General features: G+C 44.6%; 1 protein-coding gene across 1 annotated transcript in view; it reads left to right on the top strand.

The window, feature by feature from the left end:
• LOC311242089 (cadherin-23-like) overlaps nucleotides 1–22,085 on the top strand; it is a gene marked incomplete at both ends in the record, with an annotated part of 145,750 nt that overhangs the window by 799 nt on the left and 122,866 nt on the right. Inside the window, 6 exons of the mRNA XM_084331040.1 lie at nucleotides 3,637–3,789; nucleotides 4,238–4,382; nucleotides 7,672–7,844; nucleotides 8,575–8,737; nucleotides 13,094–13,266; nucleotides 13,998–14,160. Of these exons, the coding sequence (XP_084187166.1) occupies nucleotides 3,637–3,789; nucleotides 4,238–4,382; nucleotides 7,672–7,844; nucleotides 8,575–8,737; nucleotides 13,094–13,266; nucleotides 13,998–14,160 (970 nt within the window). The remainder of the gene's footprint in view (nucleotides 1–3,636; nucleotides 3,790–4,237; nucleotides 4,383–7,671; nucleotides 7,845–8,574; nucleotides 8,738–13,093; nucleotides 13,267–13,997; nucleotides 14,161–22,085) is intronic.

Genomic DNA, 22,085 nt, shown 5'->3' with positions numbered 1-22,085 from the left:
CAACGTCCAATCCCTACCCACCAGCTTCCCACCCCCTAATACTGCCAATTGTATTAGTATGAACGACCAGCCAAGCTGGTAGCAACGCAGAGAGCTGGGCTTGAACCCAGCATCTCCTGCGTTGGTGGCGAGCGCCTTGCCCACTGCGCTACCTAGCCGCCCCGACTTGTAGCTTTTTTCTAATCCCATGTGAGATGGGCCTCTTAATGCAGCACATTTATTCATGGTTACAGCCTTACTTTAGCTTTTGTTAAGTTTTCACTCATAGAACAGACCCTTTAATATTCGTGGCAAAGTAATGTAGTGAGTTCTACATGATTACGACTTTTGTATCCTATAGTGTTGTTGGGCTGCTTTGGCTGAAGCAGAGCGCCTCATCAGCTATCAAGTCCCAATAATTACACTACAAGTACAATATCAGGTAACACATTGTCTTTACACTTATTTCATGTGTGTGCTTGAGCTTGCCTTACTTAAATGTGTTTTTAATTCAGAGCCATGCCCCTTTGACCATAATAGGGCTAGCGTGCCAATAAGGAAGTCAATGGGAGGACGGGGAAATTTGCGAACGGTTAAACTATATCTTAAATTATGGCTATGTGTCTAAAACACCCCTCGCTTATCAATGACTTGCTTGCAGTCAATGTACAAAACGTATTGTTTTTTCATTGGTACATTGCCGTTTTATACCGTTTTGAATACGAGTATAGTTTTGGAGATGTCTAGTAATTCCAGAGAAATTCCGCGATAATCGGCCTTTACTGGAATACACAAAACACGTCATTCTTCGGCTGATTTATGAATAGTTTTCAAATAAACGCTAGATTATCGATAGTATATGTGTAGTCAAGTCAAGTCAAGAGTCAAGAGTTTTAATTGTCACGGCATACAGGTATACAATGAAATGCGGCTGGTCTTGCCCGCGACGATGTGCAATACAGTGGTACAACATATAATAGAATCCAATAAAATACAGTGGTACAACATATTAATAGAATCCAATAAAACAGTGCAATAAACAGGTACATGGTGTGCCATCTCGGTATCTGTACTTATGTGTACTTATGCACGCTAGAGAAGCTGGCTGAAAAATCGATTATCCATGCCGTGGATACGGCTAACGTTACGCACACACACACACACGCTGCGATGGCGGAGAAAAAAACATCTGATTAACCCAAGACTGGTAAAATAGAGTCCTTAACTCACATCAGATGTTCTGCAAAATAAATTAATACAATTCCTGATCGCCATTCCAAATATTGATTGCGTTTATTGATCCAACGTTATAGCACCAAAACACATAATCGATGCTGCTCCCAGTGGGGGGACTCAATGCAATAGTATCCAGCTGCATGCCCGAGAAGTAAAACCTGGACCGGACTTATTTTTTTGATGCACAGTCCCACCCAATCCAATCCAATGATGTGCAATACCATCCGGGAGACGATAGGCGGCGGTATTTGCCCTTTTCGAGCTCAGACCCATTCCCAATGATAACGTCAGGCTGGATGGATGAAAAATGTATGGATATTGCTAATAACGCGCCATGCGTTGAGTGCCAAGAACGAGAAATCTCGCTATTTAATCGTTATTTTTTTATTATCGATTTCCATAAATGTTTCATCAATCTAGCCTCACGTTACCATTAGGGATCTATCTGAGCTCGAACAGGGAAAGTACCGCCCCCTATCGTCTCTCCGGATGGTATTGCACCCATTGGATTGGACTGAATGAAATGGATGGGAAAAAAATTGTCCGGAATCCACATTTTACTTGTCAGGCATGTAACCAGAGATGATTCCATTCATTGCCGAGCCGCAGAACAGCGTGGAATATGTGTTTCCAGTACCCAGCATTGGATCAATAAACACGATCGATATTTGGAATGGCGATCAGGAATTGGAATAATCTTTTTGGAGAACATCTGATCTGAGGTAAGGAATCTATTTTACCAGTCTTGGGGATAATCAGAGTTTTTTTCACCTATATATCAACGTGTATGTGTGTGCGTGTGCTGATCAGGAAATAAGATAATAGATTTTTCAGCCTGCTTCTCTAGCGTGCATAAGTACATATATACTATCGATAATCTAGCGTTTATTCGAAAACGATTCATAAATAGGCCGAAAAATTACAACGTGTTTTGTGTATTCCACTAAAGCGCGATTCCTGCAGAATCACAATTTTTTTCTGGAAGTTTAAAAAAACTAGCGTTTTTCAAAATGGTATAAAACGGAAATGTACCGATTAAAAAAACAATCCGTTTCGACTGTTGACTGCAAACAAGTCATTTATAAGCGACGGGCGTATTAGACACATAGCCATAATTTAAGATATAGTTTATGCGTTCGCAAATGTGCTCGCCCTCCCATTGACTACAGCGCCGGCACTCAAGCGCTAAATCGTGCGCCCCCTGCTGGCACTCAAAGTGTTAAAACCCGAGTTTTCTCGGGTCTTGGCACTCAACGCATGGCGAGTTAACCCGAATAATCTCGTTGTTGGCCCTGAATGGGTTAGAGAGCAGGACAGCACTCCCTTGCATTGTCATAAGAACGTTTCAGGCAAGACACTTCTTCAGCGTGTATCTGGCAAACATTCTAATCTATAGTTTAGAATTATATTCATTGCACACACATCCACATGTACACACTCACTTTAAACATTGACATTTAACATTCACTTTAGACACTTTGAACACTTTTTAACACTACACCATGTTTTATATATGTATTACTAAAGGATTTGCACTATACACTACATCTCTACCTAATTTTAGCATTTTGGTTGCATGTTGTACTTTAGTTTGTATATTGTATATTCAAATGTACAAACTAATTTACAAAAATGTATACAAATTTTTTTGTCTTTATTCTTTTTACTTGTTACTGTATGAAGCACAACTTCAGGGGCCTCATACAGAACCAAGCATTTAACTGTAATGTACCTTATATGTGACGAATAAAACAAAACTTGAAAATAGTCACAGTCGACCCCAGCCAGCCCTCCTGGTGGGATGTACTGTACCTGTCTGGATGGCTGGGGTCGCCTATAATCAACCCCACCCGTGACTATAGAATGTTCATCAGATACACGCGGAATAAGGGCAATAAAACCTCACCTCGGAGTGTCGTCCTGATCTTGACATACACTGACCATTCAGCACCCAGTCTTTAGTAATCTAATTGTGAGTAGTTTACTCGGGTTATATTTTTCTATTTTATTTGAAACAATGTTTTTATACAGTGTATAATATAGGAGGGCATTATGCCACATAATACCACATAATATCACCAAGATTATTGGTGGAAATGATTCATTATTATTTCAAGAAACCCTGGCAAGACTGTACAATAGACAATGTTGAATGTAAGAATCAAATTCAGTGACATAAAGTAGTATATGCTTATGGTATCTAATTACTTAAACAGACTAAACTTGCAGTCCTGGAAAACGACAACGGTCCGTATCCAAGACCCCTGGGGCAGGTAACTACTATTCACAATTAAATCTATGACCTTTGTAATAGTAAAACATATATTTTTGAATCAATACTTAAATTGTTTGTAGCACATGACTAAACCCTTTTTTGAATAAACTTTCGGACTTTCTTGTCGTTCTTATTTTCTAATTTAGATCAGCTCGAACAGATATGTTCCCTCTATCACCTACAAGCTCTCTGGGCCAGGGGCTGACGAACCTCCGGAGGGCCTGTTCACCATCAACAAGAGATCTGGATGGATTTACGTGACCAAGCCACTGGACAGAGAGAAAAAGGCTGAATACAGGGTGAGTTGAGGCAAAATCCAGAGAACCGCATAATAACAACAACACACAGTATAATTATTTTATATTGTTCATCCATCACCATTACTTAAAGTAATACGGCAACATTATGGGAAATGTGCTTACCGTCTTTTCCAGAGTCCAACAAGATGGACACCAATTTCCTGCAAGCTAGTTTACTGTAGCTTAGCACAAATGAATGGAAGCGGATACGGACCACTAGCCTAGCTTAAAACTCTGGGAAGGTGCTTTTGGCCAACAGCTCGGCTAGCTGGTCCATATCCTCTCATTTGTGCTAATCTAGGCTAGTTTGCAGCCAGATGGCTTGCTTCCTGAACGCACAGAGAGGAAATCTTCTTGTCTGACTCTGGAGAAGACGCTATCATATCCCATAATGTTGGTGTGTTCCTTTAATGTAGCATGTTTGTTTGTGCTCTGTGGTGTTTCCTAGTTGTTGGTCCACAAGGCTGAAGAACCCATGGAACCCATCCTTAAACTCACGGATGTCATTATCAAAGTCTTTGACCAGAACGACAATAAACCTGTATTCAGCCAAGACCCCTACCACGGCAACGTGAGCGAGGGCACAGCCATCGGTGAGATAGTTATTTAACCCTTTCACTACCACACTACAAAGGGTTAACCCTTTTCACTACCACACTACAGATGGTTAACCCTTTCACTACCACACTACAGATGGTTAACCCTTTCACTACCACACTACAGATGGTTAACCCTTTCACTACCGCACTACAGCTGGTTAACCCTTTCACTACCACACTACAAAGGGTTAACCCTTTCACTACCACACTACAGATGGTTAACCCTTTCACTACCACACTACAGAAGGTTAACCTTTTCACTACCACACTACAGATGGTTAACCCTTTCACTACCGCACTACAGCTGGTTAACCCTTTCACTACCACACTACACAGGGTTAACCCTTTCACTACCACACTACAGATGGTTAACCCTTTCACTACCACACTACAGAAGGTTAACCTTTCACTACCACACAACAGAAGGTTAACCTTTCACTACCACACTACAAATGGAACCATTTCACTACCACACTACAAAGGGTTAACCCCTTCACTAACACACTACAGTTGGTTAACCCTTTCACTACCACACTACATATGGTTAATCCCTTCACTAACACACTACAGTTGGTTAACCCTTTCACTACCACACTACATATGGTTAATCCCTTCACTACCACACTACAAATGGTTAACCCTTTCACTACCACACTACATAAGGCGGAAACTCCATGACAACATAGCAGGGATGGTCCTAAACAAATTCTCAGTCCACCAATAGTTATAGGATTTGTCAACTAATTGATTAATTTATTTCATCAACACAACTGTCAAATTTCTATTTCCCTGCGTCATACAGAAGGACCTGTTTAAATCTACCAGAGATGTGCTTATCAAATCTAGTGCTTACCAGATATGTGCTTATCAAATCTAGTGTTTACCAGATATGTGCTTATCAAATCTAGTGCTTACCAGAGATATGCTTATCAAATCTAGTGCTTACCAGAGATGTGTTTATCAAATCTAGTGCTTACCAGAGATATGCTTATCAAATCTAGTGCTTACCAGAGATGTGCTTATCAAATCTAGTGCTTACCAGAGATATGCTTATCAAATCTAGTGCTTAACAGAGATATGCTTATCAAATCTAGTGCTTACCAGAGATATGCTTTTCAAATCTAGTGCTTACCAGAGATGTGCTTATCATTTATCAGGAAATAACTTGTTCAGCTGCTTGAAAAAAAAAGCATAAAAATCAACTAATCCATTAGCAACATCTTGACTGAGACCAAACCTAGCGATTACCTATGAGGGAGACAGCCTTACACCATACATCATTTCAATATGTAATACACAACACATCCATATTACAAAAAGTGCTACAGATTTGAGACTTGAGTAACATGGTTATTGGGTATGGTCCGATTTTGGATACCTAGCCCTATTTCCTACTCATTGGTGATATTGCTGAATGGTAGGGTCCTTTCTCCGCACAATCCATGTTGTGATATTGCTGAATGGTAGGGTCCTTTCTCGGCACAATCCATGTTGTGATATTGTTGAATGGTAGGGTCCTTTCTCGGCACAATCCATGTTGTGATATTGTTGAATGGCACTTAACATGTTTACACATTTAAACATGCTCAAAAGGTGCGCTTGCTTATTTCAGGGGTTGTACAGACTGAAGTGTGGCTCCATTACTTTATATTGGTTTTGTGGCTAACTAGCCAGAGCTGCAGGTATCCAGTGTGAAGAACAGCATGGACTGTGCTGAGAAAGGACTCTACTGATCTACAATATGATCTGTACGTAGGAAATAAGGCTAGGAGTCCAAAATTGTCCAAAATTGTGTGTGTGTGTGTGTGTGTGTGTGTGTGTGTGTGTGTGTGTGTGTGTGTGTGTGTGTGCGTGCGTGCGTGCGTGCGTGCGTGCGTGCGTGCGTGCGTGCGTGCGTGCGTGCGTGCGTGCGTGCGTGCGTGTGTGTGTGTGTGTGTGTGTGTGTGTGTGCGTGTGTGTGTGTGAGAATCCGCGTAATCTCTTGCAAACTATGGGGCCGATCAGCCTGTGCTTTGGCACAGAACGTTACAGAGGCACAAGGATGAGCATGTGGGAATATGTTTCACATCTGGCGACGGGAAGTATTTTTGGGGAATTCATTTCCAGAATTCTCCATTGACTTTCATTGACTTTGGTGTAGTTGTGGTACATATTTCTACCACCAGAGGGCAATGGTGCAATGCTGGAGATGGTTGGCCAGAGGGTCAGCACAGAGACATGAGTGTGAGTGTTATTTGAAATAACCACCTCAGCAAACAACTTGTGTGCTAAAGGCACATTCAGATTCAGATTCCTTTATTGTCACAGCTTTTAAAATGTACATACTGTACATTCTGAAAATGTGAGATGCTTGTTTTCCTTGGCTCCTCAACCGTAGTAGTGTGCAATACAACAAATAGACTTAAAATAATCCTATACTATACAATATAACTTTACTATGGTACCCTATGCTATGTTGCTATCCCTATACTATCTATACTCCTATAATCTATGCTATACAATCCTATGCTAAGCTATATTACTATACAATGTAACGGTGAAGTTAAAGTCAAGTTAAACAGTGAAGTTAAAGAGCAGCGGATGATAAATAGACATATCTTGAAAAAAATTTGGAAATAAAAAAGAGATTTTGTGCATGAGGTAGCAGCAGCGTGTGGTGTGCAAGTAATTTAAGGTGCTTTGTGTGCGTGTCCCTGATGGTTCAGAGTCTCTCAGTCAGTAGCCTGTTGGCCCGGTGGAAGTAGCTGTTCAGAGTCTCTCAGTCAGTAGCCTGTTGGCCCGGTGGAAGTAGCTGTTCAGAGTCACTCAGTCAGTAGCCTGTTGGCCCGGTGGAAGTAGCTGTTCAGAGTCTCTCAGTCAGTAGCCTGTTGGCCCGGTGGAAGTAGCTGTTCAGAGTCTCTCAGTCAGTAGCCTGTTGGCCCGGTGGAAGTAGCAGTTCTTTTGGAGGTGGATCATAAATCTCAATGAAAACCACAAACTGCATGAAAGCACTTGAGACTTACACACATCCTGAAAAGGCCACAAGAGACGACATAAAACGTATGTGTACATGCCATATGTCCTTCATTCATGGGGGGGGGGAACTATACATGACCCACTATCATGAGGACATAATGTGCTCCAATGATTCCTCATTATTAGTTCCTCCTGCTTGATCGCTATTATTGTGCCTCTTGACGTGTTTCTGATAAAGGTTTAAACTTGAGTCCTCCAAACTTGATTTAATTTAAAATATAATTTGCCAGTTCAAAATAATCTATTCCTTTTGCTTCAAACCACCCAGATCATTCCTTCATGAGGGTAACGGCTGTGGATCTAGACGACCCAGAGACGTATAACGGCATCGTTAGCTATCGGATACTGACTCAGGTGCCAGCGCTCCCCCGGCCAGCGATGTTTGATATAAACCCAGTGAGTGGAGTGATCAGTGTGGCAGCAGCCGGACTGGACAGAGAGGTAAAGTAGTTCCTACAGCAATGTCCTCTTCCACGCCTCTATTGTTCACTTTGTCATCCATCCATACAAGGGATGGGACAAAAGGTCCATACTGCGATATATCGCCGTACATCCTCCACATGTTATCGATACTTTTCTCTATATATTTTTTTTAAAGAAGATGTTTTCTTTTTCTTTTTCCTTGACAATCCCATTTTACTGCAACAAAAATGATTGGAATGAGGTGAACAGACTGAAAACGTTATCTTATTAGATAAAACAGATGATGTATATATTTTGTTTTTATTGCAGATGGTAACAAAGTTCTCCGTTGGGCACATAATTCATAATTAATAATCAAGTTGCGGTCAGTGTGTATTAAAGAGCCACTATGCAATTTGTTGTACATTGTTTAATATACAATTGGGCAGTTTGTGATGCACACTAAATAATCTGATACGCTTTCATGTCAATTCTGTGAAAAATACTTAATTCCTGCTTTGTGCCTTTTCATGGGTATCTTTTCTTCTTCAGTTACATATATTGTGTATATTGTAGATTACATTTCTTGCAATATATTGATTATCGCAGATATTGTGTATCTGAGTGATATTATTATTATGGAGGGCTAGATATCAGTATCGTATTGTGAGTTACTCGTATCATCCCATCCCTAATCCATACTGTACATAGATCTGCTCTTCATTCTAACCCCCCCCCCCCCCCCCTTCTTATTTACATTTACATTTAGACTCATCCAAAGTACACGCTGGTCATCGAGGCTGCAGATCTGGAAGGGGTGGGGCACACAGCTAACTGCACCGCTATCATCGAAGTCATTGACCAGAACGACAATAAACCTGTATTCAGCCAAGACCACTACCACGGCAATGTGAGCGAGGGCACAGCCATCGGTGAGATAGTTATTTAACCCTTTCACTACCACACTACAAAGGGTTAACCCTTTCACTACCACACTACAGATGGTTAACCCTTTCACTACCACACTACAGATGGTTAACCCTTTCACTACCGCACTACAGCTGGTTAACCCTTTCACTACCACACTACAAAGGGTTAACCCTTTCACTACCACAACACAGATGGTTAACCCTTTTACTACCACACTACAGAAGGTTAACCTTTCACTACCACACTACAAATGGAACCATTTCACTACCACACTACAAAGGGTTAACCCCTTCACCAACACACTACAGTTGGTTAACCCTTTCACTACCACACTACATAATGGTTAATCCCTTCACTACCACACTACAAATGGTTAACCCTTTCACTACCACACTACAGAAGGCGGAAACCCCATGACAACATACCAGGGATGGTCCTAAACAAATTCTCAGTCCACCAATAGTTATAGGATTGTCAACTAATTGATTAATTTATTTCATCAACACATCTGTCAAAATTAAATTTCCCTCCGTCATACAGAAGGACCTGTTTAAATCTACCAGAGATATGCTTATCAAATCTAGTGCTTACCAGAGATATGCTTATCAAATCTAGTGCTTACCAGAGATGTGCTTATCATTTATCAGGAAATAACTTGTTCAGCTTGAAAAGAAAAGCATAAAAATCAACTAATCCACTAGCAACATCTTGACTGAGACCAAACCTAGCGATTACCTATGAGGGAGACAGCCTTACACCATACATCATTTCAATATGTAATACACAACACATCCATATTACAAAAAGTGCTACAGATTTGAGACTTGAGTAACATGGTTATTGGGTATGGTCTGATTTTGGATACCTAGCCCTATTTCCTACTTGTAACTGAGGGGTACAATTCCCTGACTGTATTGATAAGTATGGTATCATTAAACCACTACCGTCTTATGTACATTCCTACTGGCCATACAGTACACAGGTATCTAATGATGAACACTTCCCACAATGACTCGGTTCCACACAAAACTGGATTTAAGTATTTATTAGCAGTAATGATAGTACATAATATACTTTACTTTACTTTGGATGCGCTTATAAGGCAAAGGAATGTGCGTAGGCAAATCAATAACGTATGTCCATTCTCATATTACGCAGGAGATAATAATACAACCTGAATCTTAGGAATTATATCTATGGTACACTAGTAATATAGCGGGAGATACTGGTAGGGTCCCCCCGGTTGTAAGCCAGCAAGGGTAGAGGATTTGTCGGTAGTAGAGTCTGGGTCAACGATGATAAGGAGACTCCAAGTACAGGAGACGGTGCAATAAGATCTTGATCCGCAGACGAATACAGCTGTTCTCCGTAGCATGCAGCTCAGCATGGAAGAAAGCTAGCCAGCCTCAGGCTTCTGAGAGGCAGACTCGACGTGGCTCCTCACAGGGTAAATCCCACACAATTGTGGGTGTCGGCGATTCTCCGCTCCATCAATTACAGGACCAAAAGCAAATATAATCCAGCCGAAAAGGGCTATGCAGTCGTCGGTAGGTTATCCAGTGTACATAATCCACACGGTCCTCGTCTAGGGCCCCTCGGGTGAAAGCGCCATGGTAAGCAGCCCAGCCTGGATAAGCACTCTAGCTGGTACGAGGAAACGTTGGTGATGCTGGTCACTGTAGAACTTTAGCCGCATGATACACTATACACAAATAGACTATTACTGACTTAATAGAATCGGTCGAACTCGACGGTACAGCGTTAAACTCTGATACTTCAGTTATTAATTCGCACGCGGTCTCAATGCTCTATTTGGGGCCAAACAGGCCATACTTCACCACACGTTGTATCGTGGGTGAGGCTTCAACTTATTGGTAACTCTACTTCTGTATTCACCTGCGCCGTATTTATACGTTTAGGTGAACAAACTAGTACCAGCTTTATTCCTGTCTCATATCCTTGCGCAGAACCGCTCATGTCCAGGCAAGTCCCCGGCGGTGACTTTGAACCAGACCTTGGAGGTATGGCTATGGCGCCTGTGGACCGCTGTCCAATAGGAGAATGAAATATTATGGTCTGTACTAGGCTAAAGGGATATTCCGTGTATATGTACAAGGAATATACAAGGGATATCAAACGATATACAAATATTATGCAATATATATCAATCAATAAATATATATATTCGGTTTAATCTGATCCTTCGTAACACTACTCATTGGTGATATTGCTGAATGGTAGGGTCCTTTCTCCGCACAATCCATGTTGTGATATTGTTGAATGGCACTTAACATGTTTACACATTTAAACATACTCAAAAGGTGCGCTTGCTTATTTCAGGGGTTGTACAGACTGAAGTGTGGCCTCATTACTTTATATTGGTTTTGTGGCTAACTAGCCAGAGCTGCAGGTATCCAGTGTGAAGAACAGCATGGACTGTGCTGAGAAAGGACTCTACTGATCTACAATATGATCTGTACGTAGGAAATAAGGCTAGGAGTCCAAAATTGTCCAAAATTGTGTGTGTGTGTGTGTGTGTGTGTGTGTGTGTGTGTGTGTGTGTGTGTGTGTGTGTGTGTGTGTGTGTGTGTGTGTGTGTGTGTGTGTGTGTGTGTGTGTGTGTGTGTGTGTGTGTGTGTGTGTGTGTGTGTGTGTGTGTGTGTGTGTGTGTGTGTGTGTGTGTGTGTGTGTGTGTGTGTGTGTGTGCGTGCGTGAGAATCCGCGTAATCTTTTGCAAACTATGGGGCCGATCAGCCTGTGCTTTGGCACAGAACGTTACAGAGGCACAAGGATGAGCATGTGGGAATATGTTTCACATCTGGCGACGGGAAGTATTTTTGGGGAATTCATTTCCAGAATTCTCCATTGACTTTCATTGACTTTTGTGTAGTTGTGGTACATATTTCTACTGCCAGAGGGCAATGGTGCAATGCTGGAGATGGTTGGCCAGAGGGTCAGCACAGAGACATGAGTGTGAGTGTTATTTGAAATAACCACCTCAGCAAACAACTTGTGTGCTAAAGGCACATTCAGATTCAGATTCCTTTATTGTCACAGCTTTTAAAATGTACATACATTCTGAAAATGTGAGATGCTTGTTTTCCTTGGCTCCTCAACCGTAGTAGTGTGCAATACAACAAATAGACTTAAAATAATCCTATACTATACAATATAACTTTACTATGGTACTCTATGCTATGTTGCTATCCCTATACTATCTATACTCCTATAATCTATGCTATACAATCCTATGCTAAGCTATATTACTATACAATGTAACGGTGAAGTTAAAGTCAAGTTAAACAGTGAAGTTAAAGAGCAGCGGATGATAAATAGACATATCTTGAACGTTTTTTGGAAATAAAAAGGAGATTTTGTGCATGAGGTAGCAGCAGCGTGTGGTGTGCAAGTAATTTAAGGTGCTTTGTGTGCGTGTCCCTGATGGTTCAGAGTCTCTCAGTCAGTAGCCTGTTGGCCCGGTGGAAGTAGCTGTTCAGAGTCTCTCAGTCAGTAGCCTGTTGGCCCGGTGGAAGTAGCTGTTCAGAGTCTCTCAGTCAGTAGCCTGTTGGCCCGGTGGAAGTAGCTGTTCAGAGTCTCTCAGTCAGTAGCCTGTTGGCCCGGTGGAAGTAGCTGTTCAGAGTCTCAGTCAGTAGCCTGTTGGCCCGGTGGAAGTAGCTGTTCAGAGTATCAGTCAGTAGCCTGTTGGCCCGGTGGAAGTAGCTGTTCAGAGTCTCTCAGTCAGTAGCCTGTTGGCCCGGTGGAAGTAGCTGTTCAGAGTCTCTCAGTCAGTAGCCTGTTGGCCCGGTGGAAGTAGCTGTTCAGAGTCTCTCAGTCAGTAGCCTGTTGGCCCGGTGGAAGTAGCTGTTCAGAGTCTCTCAGTCAGTAGCCTGTTGGCCCGGTGGAAGTAGCTGTTCAGAGTCTCTCAGTCAGTAGCCTGTTGGCCCGGTGGAAGTAGCTGTTCAGAGTCTCTCAGTCAGTAGCCTGTTGGCCCGGTGGAAGAAGCTGTTCAGAGTTCTTTTGTAGGTGGATCATAAATCGCAATGAAAACCACAAACTGCATGAAAGCACTTGAGACTTACACACATCCTGAAAAGGCCACAAGAGACGACATAAAACGTATGTGTACATGCCATATGTCCTTCATTCATTGGGGTGGAACTATACATGACCCACTATCATGAGGACATAATGTGCTCCAATGATTCCTCATTATTAGTTCCTCCTGCTTGATCGCTATTATTGTGCCTCTTGACGTGTTTCTGATAAAGGTTTAAACTTCAGTCCTCCAAACTTGATTTCATTTCAAATATAATTTGCCAGTTCAAAATAATCTATTCCCTTTGCTTCAAACCACCCAGATCATTCCTTCATGAGGGTAACGGCTGTGGATCTAGACGACCCAGAGACGTATAACGGCATCGTTAGGTATCGGATACTGACTCAGGTGCCAGCGCTCCCCCGGCCAGCGATGTTTGATATAAACCCAGTGAGTGGAGTGATCAGTGTGGCAGCAGCCGGACTGGACAGAGAGGTAAAGTAGTTCCTACAGCAATGTCCTCTTCCACGCCTCTATTGTTCACTTTGTCATCCATCCATACAAGGGATGGGACAAAAGGTCCATACTGCGATATATCGCCGTACATCCTCCACATGTTATCGATACTTTTCTCTATATATTTTTTTTAAAGAAGATGTTTTCTTTTTCTTTTTTCTTGACAATCCCATTTTATTGCAACAAAAAGTATTGGAATGAGGTGAACAGACTGAAAACGTTATCTTATTAGATAAAACAGATGATGTATATATTTTGTTTTTATTGCAGATGGTAACAACGTTCTCCGTTGGGCACATAATTCATAATTAATAATCAAGTTGCGGTCAGTGTGTATTAAAGAGCCACTATGCAATTTGTTGTACATTGTTTAAAATACAATTGGGCAGTTTGTGATGCACACTAAATAATCTGATACGCTTTCATGTCAATTCTGTGAAAAATACATAATTCCTGCTTTGTGCCTTTTCATGGGTATCTTTTCTTCTTCAGTTACATATATTGTGTATATTGTAGATTACATTTCTTGCAATATATTGATTATCGCAGATATTGTGTATCTGAGTGATATTATCATTATGGAGGGCCAGATATCAGTATCGTATTGTGAGTTACTCGTATCATCCCATCCCTAATCCATACTGTACATAGATCTGCTCTTCATTCTAACCCCCCCCCCCCCCCCCCCTCTTATTTACATTTACATTTAGACTCATCCAAAGTACACGCTGGTCATCGAGGCTGCAGATCTGGAAGGGATGGGGCACACAGCTAACTGCACCGCTATCATCAAAGTCATTGACCAGAACGACAATAAACCTGTATTCAGCCAAGACCCCTACCACGGCAACGTGAGCGAGGGCACAGCCATCGGTGAGATAGTTATTTAACCCTTTCACTACCACACTACAAAGGGTTAACCCTTTCACTACCACACTACAGATGGTTAACCCTTTCACTACCACACTACAGATGGTTAACCCTTTCACTACCACACTACATATGGTTAACCCTTGCACTACCGCACTACAGCTGGTTAACCCTTTCACTACCACACTAAAAAGGGTTAACCCTTTCACTACCACAGCACAGATGGTTAACCCTTTTACTACCACACTACAGAAGGTTAACCTTTCACTACCACACTACAAATGGAACCATTTCACTACCACACTACAAAGGGTTAACCCCTTCACTAACACACTACATATGGTTAATCCCTTCACTACCACACTACATATGGTTAATCCCTTCACTACCACACTACAAATGGTTAACCCTTTCACTACCACAGGTGGAAACCCCATGACAACATACCAGGGATGGTCCTAAACAAATTCTCAGTCCACCAATAGTTATAGGATTTGTCAACTAATTGATTAATTTATTTCATCAACACATCTGTCAAAATTCTATTTCCCTGCGTCATACAGAAGGACCTGTTTAAATCTACCAGAGACATGCTTATCAAATCTAGTGCTTACCAGAGATGTGCTTATCATTTATCAGGAAATAACTTGTTCAGCTTGAAAAGAAAAGCATAAAAATCAACTAATCCACTAGCAACATCTTGACTGAGACCAAACCTAGCGATTACCTACAGTATGAGGGAGACAGCCTTACACCATACATCATTTCAATATGTAATACACAACACATCCATATTACAAAAAGTGCTACAGATTTGAGACTTGAGTAACATGTTATTGGGTATGGTCCGATTTTGGATACCTAGCCCTATTTCCTACTCATTGGTGATATTGCTGAATGGTAGGGTTCTTTCTCGGCACAATCCATGTTGTGATATTGTTGAATGGCACTTAACATGTTTACACATTTAAACATACTCAAAAGGTGCGCTTGCTTATTTCAGGGGTTGTACAGACGGAAGTGTGGCCCCATTACTTTATATTGGTTTTGTGGCTAACTAGCCAGAGCTGCAGGTATCCAGTGTGAAGAACAGCATGGACTGTGCTGAGAAAGGACTCTACTGATCTACAATATGATCTGTACATAGGAAATAAGGCTAGGAGTCCAAAATTGTGTGTGTGTGTGTGTGTGTGTGTGTGTGTGTGTGTGTGTGTGTGTGTGTGTGTGTGTGTGTGTGTGTGTGTGTGTGTGTGTGTGTGTGTGTGTGTGTGTGTGTGTGTGTGTGTGTGTGTGTGTGTGTGTGTGTGTGTGTGTGTGTGTGTGTGTGTGTGTGTGTGTGTGTGTGTGTGTGTGTGTGTGTGTGTGTGTGTGTGTGTGTGTGTGTGTGTGTGTGTGTGTGTGTGTGTGTGTGTGAGAATCCGCGTAATCTCGTGCAAACTATGGGGCCGATCAGCCTGTGCTTTGGCACAGAACGTTACAGAGGCACAAGGATGGGCATGTGGGAATATGTTTCACATCTGGCGACGGGAAGTATTTTTGGGGAATTCATTTCCAGAATTCTCCATTGACTTTCATTGACTTTTGTGTAGTTGTGGTACATATTTCTACCACCAGAGGGCAATGGTGCAATGCTGGAGATGGTTGGCCAGAGGGTCAGCACAGAGACATGAGTGTGAGTGTTATTTGAAATAACCACCTCAGCAAACAACTAGTGTGCTAAAGGCACATTCAGATTCAGATTCCTTTATTGTCACAGCTTTTAAAATGTACATACATTCTGAAAATGTGAGATGCTTGTTTTCCTTGGCTCCTCAACCGTAGTAGTGTGCAATACAACAAATAGACTTAAAATAATCCTATACTATACAATATAATTTTACTATGGTACCCTATGCTATGTTGCTATCCCTATACTATCTATACTCCTATAATCTATGCTATACAATCCTATTGTAACTGAGGGGTTACAAAACCCTGACTGTATTAAAGATTGTGATAGATTAAACCACTACTACATATTATTATTATTACTTGCCAGACAGTACAGTTAATTATGGCAGACACTCAGAATAGACGGCACAGTGACAAGGAGATATCATTTACAGTATTTATTATTATGCAGCCAATATACAAATGGGAATGACTTGGTCGCTCTTTTATGGCGAATGATAGAAAGTCAGCGAGTAGCAAAGTCAGTGGGAATGGATAATTCCTAGGCTAGGTATACTAGACCAAACGCCGCCTGGCGTGGGATGGCAATATAGGGGGGCAAACGAGGGTACCGCTGGAGACTGGTGATATCCTCCCAGAGTTGTAAGCTCCAGAGGAAGGAAGAAGGTACGGATACTCAGGCTGTTCACTTGAAGAAAAGGGGTTCTCATACGGATCCGGTCTTTATAATCCAAGTGCTCAGTAGCAAGGTAATAGCTGTAATCCAATGCTCGATAGCAATGATGATAGCCAGCCAGCTTCGTCCTCGAAGCTAGCCCGAGGTAAGATCTTCAAGGTAGTTAAATCCAAACACCAGTGGGTATTAACGATGCTCTTCTCCACGGTACTACGTTCCACAATCACTATAATCCAACCAATAATGGTTCTACAATATCGCCGCGGTAGATTCCAATGTGCACATGTCCAATAGTTCTGCTACTAGGCCCACCTCGTGTGCTGGCACTAATTACTTTAAGTCCACACACACTTGCTAAGGTTCACGCTAGTTACTAAACGAACGAACTGCTTGTTAATGCTGCACACCGAACAAACTGCTGTAATACGATTCACACTAAATGACGACTCTTTACTTCACATTAAGTTAGGTCGAACTTGACTCTGCTATACGCTAGGTGCAGCTATTGCTGTTGCATTACTCCGGACAAACTTCACGTTACTTCATACAACTGCTACTTATACGAACATACTACTGTTCGCGCCTTCCACGATATATATACTTAGAGGGCTTTCTAGTGCCCAGCCGCAGCTCTTGTCTGGAATCAATGCGCTGGCACCAGGCATGTCCCAACTTGTCCAGACTCGCCTTTGAACCTGTCTCAGGGGCGCGGTTCTTGGCGCCGCCAACGTCAAGGGCATTATCCAATGAGGAAAGCGAATAATGCTATGATTCAAACGGAGGCTTAAAGGGTTATAGCTTATATATATAAATAATATACAAGTTATATAAAACAATAAAACGTAGATTCTCAATGTTAATCTGGCCCTTCACAACAGCCGCCTCCTAATTAGTCCGCACCTAATTAGTAAATGGAGCACAGATTAATATTAGGGTCCAGTCAACTTCTCCATACTTGTTGTGAGGAGTAGGGCAATCTACAAAGTCAGTGGGTCATGGTCGTCATCAGGGAAGTCAGGGATCTCCGGCAGCTCTATCAACTTCGCCACAGGTCGGGTGTAAGTCCGCCCTTGCACTATGACTTCTGCCGCTCTGACCTTCCCATCGGCACCAGTAATCACTCTGCTCACGCGGCCGGCCGGCCACGTAGCTCGGGGTAGTGACTGGTCTATTATCATGACGACTGTGTCCACCTTCAGGTTGTCCCTGTCCTTTACCCACTTCTGACGGGCTGGAAGGGATGGTAGGTAGCGTAGGAGGAAGCGGGCCCAAGACTGGTCGATCTGTGCTTGGTTGTGTCTCCACATCCTCCGTCCGTTCCTGTCGTCCTGTCTGTACACCGTCTGAGGAGGGGCCGGTTCCGGCCGCCCCATCAAGAGGTAGTTTGGGGTGATGGGTTCGAGGTCAGCTACGTCCCTTGGAGCGTAGCTAAGGGGGGTGGAGTTCGGAACTCCCTCTTCTTGAGCCCACGGTTCTCTCATGGTCATCTTCGTCCATTTCAAGAGTGGGGTTGCGTGTCGGAACACTCAGTCGACCTTGACTCTCGTAGTCTTTTGCTCTAGTAGAGCTATGGCGTACTTGTCCTCCTTGGAGCGAACTAGTTTACGTTCGCTCTTGAATGGCAGCGAGTCTAATGTCCATAGTCTCTCGACGTGCTGCAAGAGGGTAGGGTCTTGGTCGCTCACCTTAGTGTAAAGGCAGCGTGTGGACGTTGGTTGGCTGGCAGGTCCATAGAGGGGGCCTTGGAGCGTCCACCCCAGTCGGGTCTTAACCGCGGCTGGGCATCCTTTGGGTCCGATGTGGGCCGCCTTGGTTGGGACAATGAGGTCCGCGTGGTCGGAGCCGTTGAGTAGGGTCGGTGTGGCGCAGTCGATGAGCGGTATAGGCAGTCTACGTAGGTGCGCGTACTTCTCCATCAGCTGTGGGATGGGGTAGTCATAGCGTGACAGACCTATGTCGTGGCTTGTAAATGCCTTGGTGATGCTGTACCGCTTCTCGGGCTGCTCGACCGCTGCTATTGTGAATGAGACGTTTTCACCCTTTATTGTTTTTAGGTCTCGACTAATGGTACGGATTGTCATTGTTTCCTCGGTACCCCGCAGGCCCAACTGGGCTGCGGCGGAAGCGAGGAGGAGAGTCTTTTCTGACCCGTCGTCGAGGACGGCGTAGGTGTCGAGGACCTTGTCCTCGTAGCTCAGGAGCACTCGGACCACCTTGATGAGCACTCTGGGGCTCCCACTATATGCGGGGTCGATGTGGAGCACTTCTGTTGGTGAGTTGCCTTGTAGATCTAGTCTTCTCTTGTGGGCCTCGCGCAGTGTATCGCAGTAAGCGTGGTCCTGTGTGTTAGTCTTACTCCACCGATCCATTTCAGCGGGGGTCAGTTTCTGGTATGCGTCGCACCGTAACTTGGAGTGTCTGCTGCGGCAGTAAGTACACCAGGGGGAGGGCCAATGGATCTTCTGTAGTGGTGGGGGGTAAATATTCCCTTCCTCTGTGGCGGGGGAGTTGTGACTCGTCTGTGATGACACCGCCTCGGCCTGGTACATCACTGTGACGGGCCTACTTTGGTTTCCTGGTGGGCGTTTATTACTCTCATGCAGGACTTCTAGGTGGGCGCCGTCACACTTGCCGCACCTTCTCTTGAGGCGGCACTCAGCTGCCATGTGGCCGCGCGCGCAGCGGAAGCAGCGGCGGTTATCCTTAAGCCACTGACCTATTTCGGCTGTAGTCAGTCCTTTGAAGGCGTCGCACTGCGACAGCCAGTGTTCACTGTCGCAGTACTGACAGGCGGCCTTCCATTTCTCCTTGGCGTGGGGGTTGTGGCTCGTCTGCCGTGACACAGCCTCGGCCTGGTGCATCACGGTGACGGGCCGGCGGTTGTCGTTGAACCTTCTTGGTCCATCTTTAGGGTTAGAGCCACCCCACGCGAATGTGTCTATTCGTAGACTGCTGACCTCCCTGGCTAGGAAGTCAGCAAGGTCTAGGAGGGATTGTTCTGGGCCGTGGGGGTCACGGTGGTATCTCTGCCGCCGAAAACGCTCTTGACGGGCTGGGGGGAGCTTCTCCAGTATCCGCTCCACGTTGGAGTTGGCGTATAGCTCGTGCATCCCCTTCTCTCCTTGTGACCCGAGCATCCCTACCAGGGATTGTACTTTTATAGATAGGTCATCCAGTGCTCTATTGTCTTTAGCTGGGGGGAGGCGTTCAATCTCCCGTATCTCTTGAATTACATAGTCCCATGTACGTCCATAACACGGGTCGAGGGCCACCAGGGCATCAGAGTAGGGAGTCCTTGAGTGAGAATATGCCAGCGCTATGTTGTGCGCTCTGGGTACTTTAAGGTGCTTGAGGAGGATGGCATATTTGTAGGACTCGTCCTGTACTTCGGACATAATAGTCTCTAAACACATGAGTAGTTCAGTATACTGTGCTCTGTCCTCACGCGTAAAGTCTGGGAATGTGGGTGTCCCAATGTAAGATGCCATGGATGGCTGTGACACCGATGCGCGTACGGGGAGAGGCCTCCTTGGCGAGTCTCCCCATACGTGGGGTCGTGGGTTAGTGCTGGGTGGGAACCAGAGGCCAGGCCCCCAGGTACTGCTCCTCGGTGCTGACTGTTGATTAAACTCACCCCTGGGTTGGGTCGGGGGTTCGTAACGCAGCGTCTCGGGGCTGAGGTCGGGGCTGTACTGTGCCTCCTGGTCCGAAATAGGTTCGTGCTGGTGGTCTTGATGTCCTCCCTCGTCCTCCGCTAGGCCTTGAAGTCTCTTAGTTAGTTTCTCGGCGACGTAGGCGGGATCTTCCCGTTGGCTGGGTCCCGTGTAGATTGGTCGGGGAGAGGACTCGGCGACGTAAGCAGGTTCTTCCTGTTGGCTGGGTCCCGTGTAGATTGGTCGGGGAGGGGAAGGTGCCCTCGACCCGTGTCGTGATGATCTCCGGGAGCTCCGGGTGGAGGAGTGGGGAGTCACCCTTTGGAGCGCTAGCTCCATCATTTGCGCCTGCAGACGGTCTCGCTCCGCCTCGCGCTGTGCATTGGCGGCATCGCGCTGTGCATTGGCGCGGTCTCGTTCCGCCTCGCGCTGTGCATTGGCGCGGTCTCGCTGGATGTTTTCTTCAGCCTGGAGGCGCCTCTCTTCCAGTCTGATGGTCATCGCGGCGTCAGCCTGGAGGCGACTCTTCCAGTCGGAGGCGTTCGCGTTCACTCTGTAGGCGGTTACGCTCACTCTCTTGTTGCGCCTGGAGACGTTCACGCTCACCCTGGAGGCGGTCTCTTTCGGTTGAAGCTGTCAGCGTGGCGATCAGGGCTTGCGCTAGTCTCTGGTCGGCCTCGCTTGGGGATGACGCTGATGAGGGTGATCTGGAGTTGACAGGACTTGGCGTTGACCTGTTCTCTTTACAAGCTCCGAGGTCCATCTCGAGGGCGCTGCTTCTTATCTTCTCCCGTGCTCCGAGGTCCATCTCTGAGACGCGGTACTCTTCTCTCTGGTGCGCGCCGAGGTCTATCTCGGGTGCGCGCTCTTTATCCTCTTGCGCTCCGAGGTCCATCTCGGTGGCGCTGTCTTTATCCTCTGGCACTCCGAGGTCCATCTCGGTGGCGCTGTGGTCTTTGGGCATAGTCACGTCATGTCCCGCTTGTCCCCCCCCCGTGAGCCAAGTCAGTTTTGTTTGAACCCGCTGGGGTCTCTACTAGTGGGGCCGACAAGTCGATAGGATTGGGCATGCTTAAACTATTAGTTTTATCCGTGCTTAATGTCTTTTTAGATAAGCTAGGAGGTAAAACGAAAGCGTAGTCCTCCAATTGTGGAGGGGGCTGACGTTGGCGCCTAGGGCGCGCTAGTTTGGGAGAGCCGTTTGGAGAGTGTCCGCCGCTGGCCATATTACTATTAATATGATTAGATTACTGATACCCTCCGGCTCGAAGGACCAATTGTAACTGAGGGGTTACAAAACCCTGACTGTATTAAAGATTGTGATAGATTAAACCACTACTACATATTATTATTATTATTACTTGCCAGACAGTACAGTTAATTATGGCAGACACTCAGAATAGACGGCACGGTGACAAGGAGATATCATTTACAGTATTTATTATTATGCAGCCAATATACAAATGGGAATGACTTGGTCGCTCTTTTATGGCGAATGATATTAGAAAGTCAGCGAGTAGCAAAGTCAGTGGGAATGAATAATTCCTAGGCTAGGTATACTAGACCAAACGCCGCCTGGCGTGGGATGGCAATATAGGGGGGCAAACGAGGGTACCGCTGGAGACTGGTGATATCCTCCCAGAGTTGTAAGCTCCAGAGGAAGGAAGAAGGTACGGATACTCAGGCTGTTCACTTGAAGAAAAGGGGTTCTCATACGGATCCGGTCTTTATAATCCAAGTGCTCAGTAGCAAGGTAATAGCTGTAATCCAATGCTCGATAGCAATGATGATAGCCAGCCAGCTTCGTCCTCGAAGCTAGCCCGAGGTAAGATCTTCAAGGTAGTTAAATCCAAACGCCAGTGGGTATTAACGATGCTCTTCTCCACGGTACTACGTTCCACAATCACTATAATCCAACCAATAATGGT

The sequence above is a fragment of the Notolepis coatsorum genome (assembly GCF_963971535.1).
Source record: "Notolepis coatsorum genome assembly, chromosome: 15".
NCBI classification, from domain to species: domain Eukaryota; kingdom Metazoa; phylum Chordata; class Actinopteri; order Aulopiformes; family Paralepididae; genus Notolepis; species Notolepis coatsorum.
The sequence above is the reverse complement of the archived record's forward strand: the minus strand, read 5'-3'. Positions and strand labels throughout refer to the sequence as shown.